The 16,515-nt window shown below is 42.6% G+C and overlaps 1 protein-coding gene across 2 annotated transcripts; it reads right to left on the reverse strand.

The window, feature by feature from the left end:
- Positions 1-8,631: 8,631 nt before the first annotated feature.
- On the reverse strand, positions 8,632-15,663 carry LOC106605789 (NADH dehydrogenase [ubiquinone] flavoprotein 1, mitochondrial). 2 transcript variants are annotated; one of them, XM_045699323.2, is made up of 11 exons: positions 15,509-15,663; positions 15,007-15,118; positions 14,791-14,873; positions 14,378-14,548; positions 12,921-13,104; positions 11,849-12,038; positions 11,323-11,535; positions 10,993-11,159; positions 10,823-10,904; positions 10,479-10,624; positions 8,632-9,010 (listed from the first exon to the last, which is right to left on the reverse strand). In XM_045699323.2, the coding sequence occupies exons 2-11, from the start codon at positions 15,115-15,117 to the stop codon at positions 8,915-8,917; spliced, it is 1,443 nt and encodes a 480-aa protein (XP_045555279.1). In that variant the 5' UTR covers position 15,118; positions 15,509-15,663; the 3' UTR covers positions 8,632-8,914. The 2 variants fall into 2 exon arrangements, with proteins under 2 accessions (XP_045555279.1, XP_045555270.1); XM_045699314.2 differs by having other exon boundaries at positions 15,393-15,663.
- Positions 15,664-16,515: the final 852 nt, after the last annotated feature.

The following is a 16,515-nucleotide window of genomic DNA, read 5'->3' on the forward strand; positions in this document are numbered from 1 at the left end:
CCTCTGAAGCGCTCTGATTGGACAAAAGTTTCAGAGCGCTAGCGGACTGCGAGGCTCCTCCGCGTGGAAATCAAACTTCTCTTTCAAGCTTTCAGACTGAAGATCTCTCCCTTCTCTAATAATTTCCGAGACGTTTAAACGTTTTTCATTTCGTGCGTCTCAGTTTAATTCTAGAGCGGCATTCATTGATGTGTATCTGTTGACAATGAGAAGAGCACAAATGTTTTCTTTATGTTTCCTATGTGTTTACCTGGTCTATCATTGTTATGTCTGGTCGTTGCACCTGTTCTCCTTTACATGACCCCAGACACTAGCAGCTAGATTTAACACAATTAGAAATATCAGAAAACCATTTTAGATAAATAGGATAGGCCTAACTAATATTATAATAGTGTTGCATATAATTGTGTCTTAATCATTGCAAGGTAGGCCTACTACATTCATCTTTCATGAAGTAGTCTAGGCTGATTTAGCTACTGATCATCCACTAGGCTAGGTAGGCATGATAAGCAGGTAATAGTCTAAATAGGTTATGCCGTGGAGCTCGTGTAGGATTATAAAAAAGTTACAAAAACATAATGAGAATCGAATTATCTATTATCACCATACTTCATTAAAATTGCCCCTTCATCCAAATGAAACGGTTCTAGCCGACATATCAAATATCAACCGCAATCGTATAGCAACTTGGCCTACTCACCATATTGTGGAGAAGCACCCTGTGTGACGATTCAAAACGCTTGGGGAGAAAAACATGACTGGTTCCTTACAAATTGACGAGCTAAATAAATCTAACTTTTAATTGAAATATAGAATGTAAACCGTTAGGCCTATGTCTAAAATAGCATTTCTCGTACTGACTGACCTGACCAAGTGGATTTAGGAAAATAATGTATCTGATGCATATACACTATCACAACTGCCAATGAGAACCGCCGCAAAGAACTGACAGAAATTGGGCGAGTTCGTTTTGTATGGCCCGGTACCCTGGGTTGGCGGATTTAGCATATTTTAGACAATTCCATTGGTCCTAAAGTGAAATATCCACTCACCCAGTGCACCGGGCTACGCATAACGAATACACCCTTTTACAGACACGGTTTACCATCGTCTGGCTCTTAACCAATAGACTGGTCGGACACCTGTCGACCTACTGAAGTGATGGGCATAGGGGAATCACATTTTACTCATCATATTTTCAATTAATGTGAATATTATGAACGTTGAAGTTTAATATGAACGTTTAAGTTAAACCACATTTATCAAACCCGACTCATTAAGGAAAATGTTCTTGATCTTTAAATAACTGAAAATCTTTTTTTGAGCATTATCTCATTCAACGATGGTAAGCAGCAACTCTTTTTCACTTGTCAATGAATGTTGACCCAGTCATCTACAGGCCTAGATCTAGGTGACCAAAAACAAAAAAAAGCATTAAACTGAAAATAGACCTAAGACCATGACAAGCCTATTATAATACATTCTCATTAAAACAAATGATCATGATCTTGAATTTTAGAAATAGAAAGCTTAATCATGGTCTTTGAAACCCATCAGAAATGTTTTAACGATTTATAAACTACCATGGACTACAGTGGAGGCTGGTTGGACGAGCAATAGGAGGACGGGCTCATTGTAATGTCTGGAATGGAATTTATGGAACGCATCAAACATATGAATCCACATGTTTGTCTCTGTTCCATTTATTCCATTCCAGCCATTACAATGAGCCTCCTATAGTTTCTTCCACCAGCCTCCTCTGATGAGCTATATCTGAAGAGTTTGTCACGTTAACATGCTAGTCGGAATAGGAAACTCTGACATTTCCGACTTGCTAACTGGTTGTAGTTATACACGTGTCGCGTTCAACCAGTTAGCAAGTCGGAAAATGTCAGAGTTTCCTAGTTCCAACTAACACATGAACACACCATAAATCCCCCAAAAATGTACATCTGTGTTTTTTTATCAGAAATGATTGGTTATGGGTGGCTACATTACATTACATTTACGTCATTTAGCAGACGCTCTTATCCAGAGCGACTTACAAATTGGTGCATTCACCTTATGATATCCAGTGGAACAACCACTTTACAATATCTATGTCTTTTTTTTGGGGGGGGGGGGGGGGGGGGGATAGAAGGATTACTTAATCCTATCCCAGGTATTCCTTAAAGAGGTGGGGTTTCAGGTGTACACAGACATGGGTACCTTCATGTCTGTGTAAAATATTACTGTTCTAAGATTTTAGATGTGTATGAAAATGAGCTTTTTTTGCAAAACGCTACAGATCCATTGGTTAGCTGTAATGGAATGTTTGAATCCTGCATTTTTTTTAAATTACATTTTATTTAACCTTTATTTAACCAGGCAAAGACCATTGAGACCCATAGTCTCTTTTTCAAGGAAGACCTGGCCAAGAATGCAGGAACAATCCATACATTACAGAATTAAAACATACATCAACACAATACAATTCAACAACATGTACACAGGCAGGGAGGTTCCACTCAGCACCTGTTCGATCTGACATAGAACAAGTCTTATCTTAAGCCACTCCCATGCGAAACGCAGGAGAAAAACTCCAGTTTTGGGGCAGAAAATGGGTGCTTAGGTAGCTGTGTGTGAAAATCTTCACTGTTGAATCGTCCGGTTGGAAAATGTAACCCACAGCTGCCTCTGCTCCACGTCAGGTGCCCCCTCTATCACACCATTAAAAGTATCAGGTGCATCCCTCATATCTATCACACCATTAAAAGTATCAGGGCCCCCCCCCCGTCGGGCATCCCTCATATCTATCACACCATTAAAAGTATCAGGTGCATCCCTCATATCTATCACACCATTAAAAGTATCAGGTGCATCCCCCTCCCCAGTACGGGCCCCCATCTATCACACCATTAAAAGAATCAGGTGCATTACGAAGAATGGCATCGATGGTTTTGTCATTGTGACCCAGACATGAAGGACACAATACACCTAGTATTGGTCTAGGAAATAGGGCTGGGCGATATGGCCAAAATATTATATCACAGTATTTTTTTTAAATTGGACGGTATGATGGTATTTGACGGTATTTTTTGGGAAATTGGACGGTATGACGGTATTTGACTGTATTTTTAGTTTTTGAATAATAAAAGTTTTACATTTTCTTTATGAGTAGTGAGTGATCCTAGGGTGGCAACACATCAATGAGTCTTTCTCCATTCTGATTGTTTTATACTGTTCAATTCAACTTCAACCAAAACAAATTTCAGCACTTTTATCATTTCTGCATTTCCTGCACTCAATTGCAGTGGTGGAAAAAGTTCCCAATTGTCATACTTGAGTCAAAATAAAGATATGTTAATAGAAAATGACTCAAGTAAAAGTGAAAGTCACCCAGTCAAATACTACTTGAGTAAAAGTCTAAAAGTATTTGGTTTGATATATACTTAAGTATCAAAAGTACATGTAATTAATAAAATATCAAAAGTAAAAGTATAAATAATTTCAAATTCCTTATATTAAGCAAACTAGACACCGTTTTCTTGTTTTTTATTTATTTATGGGTAGCCAGGGGCACAAAAATGTAACGAGTTCAAAATGTAACGAGTACTTTTAGGTGTCAGGGAAAATGTATGGAGTAAAAAGTACAGTCTTTTCTTTAGGAATGTAGTGAAGTAAAAGTAAAAGTTGTGAAAAATAAAAAAAGTAAAGTACAGATACCCCAAAAAACTTAAGCACTTTACACCACTGCTCAATTGAGATAATTTCCACACTGCCACGTAGGGCTGCACGATATGGGCAAATAATCTAGGATTTATTTTTATTGTGGCCAATTGCGATTTGATTTGCGAATTAGAGCAAAACTGTTGGAATCATGGAAATATAATTACTATTCTAATTCTATAGTTAGAATATAATAGTGGGCACTTTGAATGCAGTGTTGTTTGAGATGAAAACGAATTAAAATGCCAGGGAGGAGTTATTGTGACAGGGTAAGAACTAAAGTGCTGATAAGTGTTTCCTAGGGGACCCTATATAAACTTTGGCTACATTGCATGTTTTCTTTTAGCTACTTCATGTAGCTAACATATTCTTGCTTTGCATAATTCCTCTTTGATTTAGAAGATACTATTACACAAACAAAATGCTGATTTAGGTCTACACCATCACTGGTATTATCAGGCTGTATTAGCTACCTACGTTTGCTCTTACTCAGTACATTTATTTGCTAGCTAGATATTAGCGGCTAACAATTAGCGTTTCACAAGATTTGGGGCAACTTGCCAAGAAAATACAAACTAGCTGTTTGCTGGTGTAAGAAACACAAACGAATAGTGTCATTATAGGTTGCTAGTAGATTTATATTAAGAAGCAAAGTGAAAACAGCATTGTTGTCGTCAACATTGTTGCATGTGCTGCACTGACAACGCAGACTGAACGCAACGCAAGTGTCTCGTGGTTGAAGAACATCAAATGCGCTCCTTGAGTGACAGGGGGCGTGGCTAGGTCTGTGTGGAAAGTAACACAGAGAGAAAGAGCGGACAGAGATGACTCAAGTAGCGAAGTAAACTATATACTTTACATTACACCTGGCGTATCATATTTTACAAACCAAACATTCAAATACCGGTACAGAAGATAAAGTAAAAACTCAAACCGGTCCCTGCTAGGAAACATGTTTTCTTTAGAGCTTTCTGTGGTTTATCTTTCTTCTCACTCGTAATGTTCACAGGACATGCCTAAGACTTACTTATACTCGGGCAGACCTACCCGGAAATACGTTTTTCCTGTTCATTCTACAAGGGTTCACAAGCTCACTACAAAACTTCACAACTGTTTGAACTGTTCAAATGTTCAAACTAAGACCACCCTGGAAATTACTTTTCACTTCAAAACATATTTTACTTAAAACACATTTTTAAAGTTCAACAAGTTCAAACTCTTAATGTATATGTGCCTCACACTCAAATAAATAAGTAGTACTGATTTTAAGAGGTCAACAAGTACAAACTTCAAACACATTTTTACTTCTAAAAAACATTTGCTCTATCAAATCAAATTGAATTGTATTAGTCACATGCGCCGAATACAACATGTGTAGACCTTACAGTGAAATGCTTGCTTACGAGCCCCTAACCGACAGTGCAGTTAAAAAAATATGGATAAGAATAAGAGATAAAGTAACAAGTAATTAAAGAGGAGCAGTAAAAAATAACAATATATACAGGGGGGTGCCGGTACAGAGTCAGTGTGCGGGTGCACCGGTTAGTTGAGGTAGTATGTACATGTAGGTAGAGTTAATTAAAGTTACTATGCATAGATGACAACAGAGAGTTGCAGTGGTGTAGAGTGGGGAGGGGGGGCGGCAATGTGAATAGTCTGGGTAGCCATTTGAAAAAACACACCAATCTCTTGCATAATTTCTTTAAAATATAAAAGCTGATTTACCAACATTTCCTAAAATTGATATATAGCATTTAGTAATTAAAACTCTTAATCTCATCATGCTCACTCATTATGTTTCTACCTCTACCTGCATGTGGTGCTTAGCAGCAACCTGGGTCTAGCCCTGACATCTGGACTGAGCTGAAGCGGCTGAGAGACATGGTGGTGAAACAGAGAGTGGAGCTGGGAAACATGGAGGTGAAACAGAGAGTGGAGCTGGGAAACATGGTGGTGAAACAGAGAGTGGAGCTGGGAAACATGGAGGTGAAACAGAGAGTGGAGCTGGGAAACATGGAGGTGAAACAGAGTGGAGCTGGGAAACATGGTGGTGAAACAGAGAGTGGAGCTGGGAAACATGGAGGTGAAACAGAGAGTGGAGCTGGGAAACATGGAGGTGAAACAGAGAGTGGAGCTGGGAAACATGGTGGTGAAACAGAGAGTGGAGCTGGGAAACATGGAGGTGAAACAGAGAGTGGAGCTGGGAAACATGGAGGTGAAACAGAGTGGAGCTGGGAAACATGGTGGTGAAACAGAGAGTGGAGCTGGGAAACATGGAGGTGAAACAGAGAGTGGAGCTGGGAAACATGGAGGTGAAACAGAGAGTGGAGCTGGGAAACATGGTGGTGAAACAGAGAGTGGAGCTGAGAGACATGGTGGTGAAACAGAGTGGAGCTGGGAAACATGGTGGTGAAACAGAGAGTGGAGCTGGGAAACATGGTGGTGGAACAGAGAGTGGAGCTGGGAAACATGGTGGTGAAACAGAGAGTGGAGCTGGGAAACATGGTGGTGAAACAGAGAGTGGAGCTGGGAAACATGGCGGCCAGAGTGACAGCTAATCAGAGCCAGCTGGAGGATCACTGGAGAGTGAAAATACACGTAATGCATTATTTGCAGTACTGAAAAGGATCTAGTTACTGTAAATGGATTTGTATCAGAACAAAATCTCTACACATTTTTCTTATAATTCCGGTCCAAGCAGCAGAACTGTCAACCATGGGGGCCAGAGTGACAGCTAGTGAGAGAGAGGTGGAGGGGCTGAAGAGTGAGAAAACAGGTGATATTAATTTCCATTTCAGTGTATGTTTGCAGTGGATTGCACATTTTTTATTCAGTATGGATTAAAAAGCCTCTCTTCATGTTATTGCAGGTTTGGAGGCCAGACTGAGTGCCAGTGAGAGCCAGGTGAAGGAGCTGAAAGGAGAGGTGGAGGAGCTGCAGAAAGAGGTGGTGAACCAGAGAGTGGAACTGAGTGTCACTAAGACTGAACTGCACTTCCACAAGAACAAGGTGGAGGACCTGGAGAGAAAATGCAGGTAACCTGAGACATCTGTAACTTATGTTATTTGATTACTGTAATTAACAAATAACTAAGTGGTGTTTTTTCATCAACAGTTTATTTGTATCTTTTTACATCATATTCTAGGAATGGAGGCCAGAGCGACAGCCAGTGAGAGCCAGGTGGAGGAGCTGAAGACAGAGAATGCACATAATGTAGAGATAGGAAAATATCAAACTGGTCTCATAGACTAGATGCATCACAGTAAATGTAAATCTGGGACACTCAAATTAGTATATGTTACGTTTGGTATGGTTACATAAGATAGAAGGTTACTTAAGGAAAATATTAAAGGAGGGTGGTTGATTGGGGTGAATGGGTAGGTGTATAACTCAAATGTCTAACAACCAAAAGGTTTCGGTTTGAATCCCATCACAGACAACTTAATTTTTTTTGTTAATTAGCAGCTTTGCAACTACTTACTACTTTGTAGCTGCTTTGCAACTACTTTGCATGTTAGCCAAACCTTCCCCTAACCCTAACCTTAACCTTTTTAGCTAATCCTTCCCCTAACCCTTTAACCTATCTCCTAACCTTAACCATAAACGTAACCCGTAAACCTAACCCCTAGAGCTAGCTAATGTTAGCTTTAGCTACCTACCCACCTAGCTAACGTTAGCAACAACACATTTGAAAAAAACAACAGTTTTACAAATTCGTATGTTTTGCAAATTTGTGACATTGTATGAATTGCAATTTGGAACATATACTGATTGTAATTCATAACATATATGAAATGGATGATGGATTAACACATACCATACGAAATTTAACATATCATACTAAATGGAGCGTTTTGGAGATACGTACAGAATAATACGAAGTGCTCTGAGACCACGTCGGAAAATATCTACAGAATTGTGTTTTCATTAGTCTCTATCAGATTGAACACTGTATATATATTTCCTTTAATTCTAGTCTGGCCCTCATGGCTGACAGCAGAACTGTCAGCCATGAAGGCCAGAGTGACAGCCAGTGAGACAGAGGTGGAGGATCTGAAGACAGGTAATGGAGGCTGTTCAATTGATCCCACTGATTACAACAATTTGGATAATTGTTTTTTATTCAGTATGGATCTGTCACATCCTGACCTGTGAAAAGGGTCATTTGCCATAGTAGAATGGTCAGGGCGTGGCAGGGGGGTTGTTTTGTGTGTTTTGGGGTTTGTTTGTTTCTGGGGGAATGTGTTCTAGTTTGCATTTTCTATGTTTCGAGTATGGTTTCCAATCAGAGGCAGGTGTCTTTCGTTGTCTCTGATTGGAAGCCATACTTAGGCAGCCTGTTTTCCTTTGGGTTTTGTGGGTGGTTGTTTTCCGTATAGTCTGTGTACCTTACGGAACTGTTTGTCGTTTGGTTATTTTTGTTTGTGTTCTCTTAAAATAAATGAAGTTGAGCACTATACACGCTGCGCCTTGGTCTAATCCTTTCGACGCCTGTGACAGGATCAGAAAGTATTTTCATATGATTTTGTCTTTGGAGGACAGAGTGACAGCCAGTTGAAGGAGCTGAATATAAGATATATATTATATAGCATATTACATTATTACAGCACTCCTGTGTTCAGACAGACCAAAGGTGGCATTCCATGCTGGTTTAGAAAGAACGATGGGATCTTTTTCTGATAGTGAAATAACTCTGGACTGCACTAATGTCACCACAAATACAGCCCTGTTACAGGTACTGCTTACACACCTGTACATGCATTAACTCACATGTCCACATTGGGTAGCTACAGGCATCGACCCAAATGTTCCTCTCACAACCTGTCATTAAACGTGATGTAAAATGACTCACCTCTTCTCTTCTTTTGATGTTTGTAGATTATAAAAGTATAGAGCAGGCTAAAGAAAACAACAAAATCAAGACCAGATTGATTGAACTTTATTAGTGTGGGCACCTTCCTTGTATATTCAGAGGTCATCTGAAGTACATACATGAAATGAATAAATACATGAACACAATAACAAACATGATTAAAAACAAACAAAGTGGGTCGGTATTGAATAGGTGCTAGGTTTATTGACATACAGTAAATAGCCAATAAAACAGAAGCAGTCATTGAGCAATGGAAATGATTTGAAGTGAGGAGTGATAAGATCAGTGTGTTAGGAGCAGGGAGTTTAGTCTCAGTCTGATATCTGTCTCAGCTCAGATCATCTCAATGTCAGCCTCCCTGGCAGGGTTCTTCTTGTGGTACTCCGAGATGCGGCTCTCCATGACCGGACGGAAGTGGCGAACCAGACCCTAAACAAGGAAGAGAAGGGTGGAGTGAGGGAGGAGGGAGAGGAGGTCAGGGTGTTACTTCAACACTTTCTCCAACTCCAGTAGTCTCACCTAGCTATCCTTTGATCCCAGTAGTCTTACCTGTACCTGTCTAACCTCTGACCCCAGTAGTCTCACCTGTTCCTAACTAACCTGACCCCAGTAGTCTCAACTGTTCCTAACTAACCTGACCCCAGTAGTCTCACCTGTTCCTAACTAACCTGACCCCAGTAGTCTCACCTGTTCCTAACTAACCTGACCCTAGTAGTCTCACCTGTTCCTAACTAACCTGACCCCAGTAGTCTCACCTGTTCCCAACTAACCTGACCCCAGTAGTCTCACCTGTTCCCAACTAACCTGACCCCAGTAGTCTCACCTGTTCCTAACTAACCTGACCCCAGTAGTCTCACCTGTTCCTAACTAACCTGACCCCAGTAGTCTCACCTGTTCCTAACTAACCTGACCCCAGTAGTCTCACCTGTTCCTAACTAACCTGACCCCAGTAGTCTCACCTGTTCCTAACTAACCTGACCCCAGTAGTCTCACCTGTTCCTAACTAACCTGACCCCAGTAGTCTCACCTGTTCCTAACTAACCTGACCCCAGTAGTCTCACCTGTTCCTATCTAACCTGACCCCAGTAGTCTCACCTGTTCCCAACTAACCTGACCCCAGTAGTCTCACCTGTTCCTAACTAACCTGACCCCAGTAGTCTCACCTGTTCCTAACTAACCTGACCCTAGTAGTCTCACCTGTTCCTAACTAACCTGACCCCAGTAGTCTCACCTGTTCCTAACTAACCTGACCCCAGTAGTCTCACCTGTTCCTAACTAACCTGACCCCAGTAGTCTCACCTGTTCCTAACTAACCTGACCCCAGTAGTCTCACCTGTTCCTAACTAACCTGACCCTAGTAGTCTCACCTGTTCCTAACTAACCTGACCCCAGTAGTCTCACTTGTTTCTATCTAACCTCTGACCCAAGTAGTCACAGGCCATGCAGCCCCGTCCCCCAGTAGTCTCACCTGTACAGGCCATGCAGCCCCGTCCCCCAGTAGTCTCACCTGTACAGGCCATGCAGCCCCGTCCCCCAGTAGTCTCACCTGTACAGGCCATGCAGCCCCGTCCCCCAGTAGTCTCACCTGTACAGGCCACGCGGCCCCGTCCCCCAGTAGTCTCACCTGTACAGGCCACGCAGCCCCGTCCCCCAGTAGTCTCACCTGTACAGGCCACGCAGCCCCGTCCCCCAGTAGTCTCACCTGTACAGGCCACGCAGCCCCGTCCCCCAGTAGTCTCACCTGTACAGGCCACGCAGCCCCGTCCCCCAGTAGTCTCACCTGTACAGGCCACGCAGCCCCGTCCCCCAGTAGTCTCACCTGTACAGGCCACGCAGCCCCGTCCCCCAGTAGTCTCACCTGTACAGGCCACGCAGCCCCGTCCCCCAGTAGTCTCACCTGTACAGGCCATGCAGCCCCGTCCCCCAGAGCACAGATGGTATGGCCCTCGATCTGTTTACTCAGCTCCCAGATCATATCAATCTCTGAGTTGGCTGCATCGCCACGCACAAACCGCCACATCATCTTATCCATCCAGTCCACTCCTGGTGGGGGGGGGGGGATAGAACGAAATAGGGAGAGAGGAGAGCGAGAGAGAGATGAGATCAACTTATCCAACCAGTCATTTTTGTGGCACTCAGATTATCAGAAGTGGGATGTTGGTTTTATGTTGGAGTAATAAGCTATGTAGGAGCAAAACCTGTGGACATTCAATTATCAAGACTGAGTGTGTAGTTCCTTACCTTCCCTGCAGGGGGTGCACTGGCCACAGCTCTCATGTTTATAGAACTCAACCAGACGGGCGATGGCTCTGATTACATCAGTCTGGAGGAATAGATGAAACTATTTGTTTAGTTTGTTTTGTGTTAAATATAATGTTCATCAATATAAAGTAAATAGAGTGTTTTCTTACAGATTTGTCCATGACGATGACAGCGGCGGTGCCCAGAGCGGACTCTGCACGGACGAGGTCATCAAAATCCATCATGACATCATCACACACAGAGCGAGGGATAATGGGTGTCGAGGAGCCTCCAGGGATCACTCCCAGTAGGTTGTCCCAGCCGCCCCTCACACCTCCTGAACCAATCAGAGACGAGGGGAGGGTCAGGCGCACAAATATCAGCAGCACCAATAATATACACACTCATACACAAACCCAGTCATCGATACACACACAGTAACACAAATACAGACAGTACTCGAAAACTTGTCACACAAACACTTGCACGAACACACACACCTGCGTGTCTGTCTATGAGTTCTCTGAGAGGAATGGACATCTCTTCCTCTACTGTGCACGGAGTGTTTACGTGACCAGAGATGTTGAACAGCTTTGTCCCAGCATTCCTCTCTCTCCCGAAGCTCGCAAACCACACTCCACCTCGACGACAGATAGCAGGCGCCACGGCAACCGTCTCCACATTAGCAACCGTTGTTGGGCATCCGAACACCCCTGGAGACCCAAAGACAAGGTGGTACATTGAGAGAAAGTCAATAAGAAGAGCATTTATTTTCACAGTATAATCTACAGAAAACAATTGAACTGTCAGAAATGCAATGTACAGAGAAAACCACATGAACCAAGTTAATGTGATAACATGACAACATGTAAAGCAACATGTGATAACATGAAACTACACATTTTCCACATGTGAAATCATGTGGTTTTTCTGTTAGGGTTTTGGTACACCATATTATCATTATTTTGGTAGTTTATTTTTTGGCGAGATTTAGGTAAATCCAAAGGTGGTAGGTCATTTCCTCACCTATGTCAGCGGGGAAGGGTGGTTTGAGTCTGGGTTTCCCCTGCTTGCCCTCCAGGGACTCGATGAGGGCCGTCTCCTCCCCACAGATGTAGGCTCCTGCCCCCCGCATCACAAACACATCAAAGTCGTACCCAGAGCCACACGCGTTCTTACCTATCAACCCTGCTGCATACGCCTCGTTTATCGCCACCTGGTGGACAGGACAGGACATACCGTAAGTGTGTGTGTGCTCGTTTGTGGAGGAGACAGGATAGGACAGGACTTCAACCAGTCTAAGCAGGTAGTCTGACCTGTGTATTGGAGGACTCGTTGTAGAACTCTGACCTGTGTATTGGAGGACTCGTTGTAAAACTCTGACCTGTGTATTGGAGGACTCGTTGTAAAACTCTGACCTGTGTATTGGAGGACTCGTTGTAGAACTCTGACCTGTGTATTGGAGGACTCGTTGTAAAACTCTGACCTGTGTATTGGAGGACTCGTTGTAGAACTCTGACCTGTGTATTGGAGGACTCGTTGTAAAACTCTGACCTGTGTATTGGAGGACTCGTTGTAGAACTCTGACCTGTGTATTGGAGGACTCGTTGTAGAACTCTGACCTGTGTATTGGAGGACTCGTTGTAAAACTCTGACCTGTGTATTGGAGGACTCGTTGTAGAACTCTGACCTGTGTATTGGAGGACTCGTTGTAAAACTCTGACCTGTGTATTGGAGGACTCGTTGTAGAACTCTGACCTGTGTATTGGAGGACTCGTTGTAAAACTCTGACCTGTGTATTGGAGGACTCGTTGTAGAACTCTGACCTGTGTGTTGGAGGACTCGTTGTAGAACTCTGACCTGTGTATTGGAGGACTCGTTGTAGAACTCTGACCTGTGTGTTGGAGGACTCGTTGTAGAACTCTGACCTGTGTATTGGAGGACTCGTTGTAGAACTCTGACCTGTGTATTGGAGGACTCGTTGTAAAACTCTGACCTGTGTATTGGAGGACTCGTTGTAGAACTCTGACCTGTGTATTGGAGGACTCGTTGTAGAACTCTGACCTGTGTATTGGAGGACTCGTTGTAGAACTCTGACCTGTGTATTGGAGGACTCGTTGTAGAACTCTCCTCTGATGTAGATGTAAGCGGCGTGGGCTCCCATGGCCCTCCCAGCCACCAGGCAGCCCTCCACCAGCTTGTGAGGGTCGTGACGCATGATCTCTCTGTCCTTACACGTCCCTGGCTCTCCTTCATCTGCATTCACTACCAGGTACTTAGGTCTGAGATACACAGACACAGATACTGTATGTTACACACCAGTGGAGGCTCCTCAGGGGAGGAAGCAGAGGACCATCGTCCTCAATGAATTTCAGAAAAATGTAAATAGTTAAACATTTAAAAAGTTGTCCTTTTTAGATACAACTATACTAAATATATTCACCTCACCAAAGAATTGATTAAAACACAATGTTCTGTAATGAAGGTCTACAGTAGCCTCAACAGCACTCTGTAGAGTAGAGCCAAAGGCATACCTGGAGGACAGCTAGTTTCCGTCATCCTCTGGGCACATTGACTTCAATACAAAACCTAGAAGGCTCGTGGTTCTCACCCGCTTCCATAGACTTACACAGTAATTATGACAACTTCCGGAGGATGTCCTCCAACCTATAAGAGCTCTTGCAGCATGAACTGACATGTTGTCCACCCAATCAAAGGATCAGAATTAATCTAGTACTGAAAGCATAAACTACAGCTAGCTAGCACTGCAGTGCATAATATGTGGTGAGTAGTTGACTCAAAGAGAAAGACAATAGTTGAACAGTTTTGAACAAATTAATTTATTCAAAAGTGAATGAGAAGCAAGAGAGAGAGAGATAGCTATATATATATATATTTTTTTTTTTTTTTCACTTTTGAGCTAGCCTACTCAAACACCTGGCTCAAACAGAGGGATGCTACGTTAGCTAGCTGGCTATGGCTATCCAACACTGAAACTCCTCCAAGTCAAGGTAAGCTTTTGGTTTTATTAATTTACTGCCACTGGGGCCCGCCAGTGTAACTACTACACTCCTTGCTGACTGTACACTGTATTGCATGATTGTAGCGGGTTTACTAACACATTAGTTCTAGTAGCTATATTGACTATTTAATTATAATATGGTGCCAAACAATGTAGGTGGTGTGTAGAAGTTAGCGGTTATGATATGAAGGTGTGCAAAGCTGTCATCAAGGAAAAGGGTGGCTACTTTGAAGAATCTCAAATATAAAATGTCCTGTTCACCTAGCGTACGTTGTAAACGTTTTATTCATAGGCTAGGTTGTAGCAATCTCATGATGGGTACAGAGAACATTTTACTATCAAGTAGTAGCCTAAACCTATCGATGTTACATTGAGCTGGGTGAATGGAATATGAATGACAGCCATCCAATATGCTGTAATAGAAATAAGGCCATGCTCATAAAAAAATGGTACCAACCGCCACTGTTGCACACACGCACACACACGCACGCACACACACACACACACTCTCTCTCAATCTCTCTCTTTCTTACCTGCCGTCGCTGGGTTTGTTCATGAAGCCCCACTTCATGCCGGTGGGGAAGCCAGCTCCTCCTCTCCCTCTCAGACCAGACACCTTGACCTCATTCAGGATCCAGTCGGTCCCCTTCAGGAGGATCTCTTTAGTCTTATACCAGTCACCCCGACGCAGAGCACCCGTCAGACTGGGGACACAAATATACATCCCCTTATAAATAGACCACTATCACCTAATAATTCCTATGTACCTGATGTATGTATTGTTTTCACATATCATGTATTCTCGGGTAGGTTGAGGGAAGGGGACAAGGAGACAAGGACACTTTATGGATGGTGAAGAAGAGGGCAAGAGTACTGTATATACATAGATTTGATGGTATCCAGAGTGTGTATGTGCACAGTGATGTTAAGTTTGGGATATTACTACCTCCAGTCATGACGGCCATACAAGTTTGTAAAAATCCGGTCTTGATCACTCAAGGGCCCAAATTTAGTTTTCTTTGGATTCTCCTAGCAACCCAGATAAACACACAGACATATAATCATTTATGTAACGATAATAGGCTAGATGGAGACCTAGGCAGCTGTAGCCTAGTCTAGAAAACAGAAATGGTTTAAACTACACTAGGTGAGAGAAGTCTACCTGTTGCTTTGCTGCGGTGCTGTAGCGCTGGGCCAGATGAGGCGAGACGCACTGCTGCGCCGCGGCCGAGTGCGCACCTGTGCTCCCTAGCATCCGACGTAGCGCCAGCATCCTGGAACAGAGAACTTTGTTTGGAGCAAACTAGCTAGTCCAGTTAGCCAGCTACAGAGTTATTGCCCTAGTGCTCATTTAACAATCTATACTTGAATAAAGTTTTATGTAAGATATCTTAGCAGCATATGGCATCGTATATGTACATTTGGCCAAACAAATTTATAAAAAAAGCGCAATTGCTGTTGCTGGTCCAGATAAATTAGCCTAGTTGAGCTAATTTAGCTGCTATTTTGTGCTGCTAAGAACGTTCTAGCTAACTAATCTCCATTCACCTTCCTGCCATTAGATGACCAATGATGTTGTTGATAACCTGAAAGTTTCCCTCTTTGGGTTGTTGCTTCTCTCCTTGACTTGTTCACTGCTGTCTCAAAAATGACAAACCACTCACACGTTCAGTTTAGTTAGCAGTGCAGTCGGTTGTTGGCCAGGCTAGCTAGTTGGGTTAGCGAACTCAACTAGTGCTGCTAATTGGATTATGACGTTCCGTCCGCCTGCGACAACCCAAAGCCACCGGTGTCGAGGCTGGTTGACATTGGCAGAAGTGAATCTGGGTACAGTGTGTGAAAGACTGCATCTGAGAAGTTAGACCTACTCAGTGCATACACTTTTGTTGTGAATAATAATCTACTAGAATTTAATACTTTTTGCTCTGGGAAATCTATTGCATTGGGAATTTGAATTAGGCTCTGATCTTGTATTGGATTAATAAATGCACTAAATAAACGTTCAGAGACCAAATGACAGATCGAAGTTACAACTCATTTTCTACAATGTAATACAGTAGGAAACAGGCTGTAGACTAATACATTAGGCCTACCTAGGCTACCATCTATGGATATGGAACCATGCATTAGTGTCAAACAAATAAATAACACAAACAGACAGAGATAGATATCTTTGTTTATTTATCTGTTTTCTTTATATTATCTGAAACAAATGATGGGAAAATGAATTCATATCTCTGACAGAAGGTCCACTAAAAACGGAAAGACAAAAATGTATCCCTGATAGTGGGGTCTCTATTCAAAACAGACCCCAGATCCCTTCACCAAAGCCAAATAAAACTACATAAAGTTCCATAGAAACACCACACTTCACAGCTGGCATAATGTTTCCCTCTCATTCACTCACCAAGCTCTCTAAATGCTGGTAGCAACACCCCTCAGCACAAAAAACCTTTCAGCACAATGTGTGTGACTGGCTGGTTTCAATTGATGTACACTACATTGTACATGTTTTACAATACAAATGGATATCTACTATTTCTCGATTTGCTTTTATCCTACTTCCTCATAGTCATGTGGTACAAGGTGTTGTATTGGAACCGTACTTTTGAGTGAAAGGTGTCACTACCTCTTCAGACATGTATGAACATACATAGGCTACATATGTACA

Source organism: Salmo salar, chromosome 02 (assembly GCF_965601325.2).
Source record: "Salmo salar chromosome 02, fSalSal1, whole genome shotgun sequence".
Taxonomy (NCBI): domain Eukaryota; kingdom Metazoa; phylum Chordata; class Actinopteri; order Salmoniformes; family Salmonidae; genus Salmo; species Salmo salar.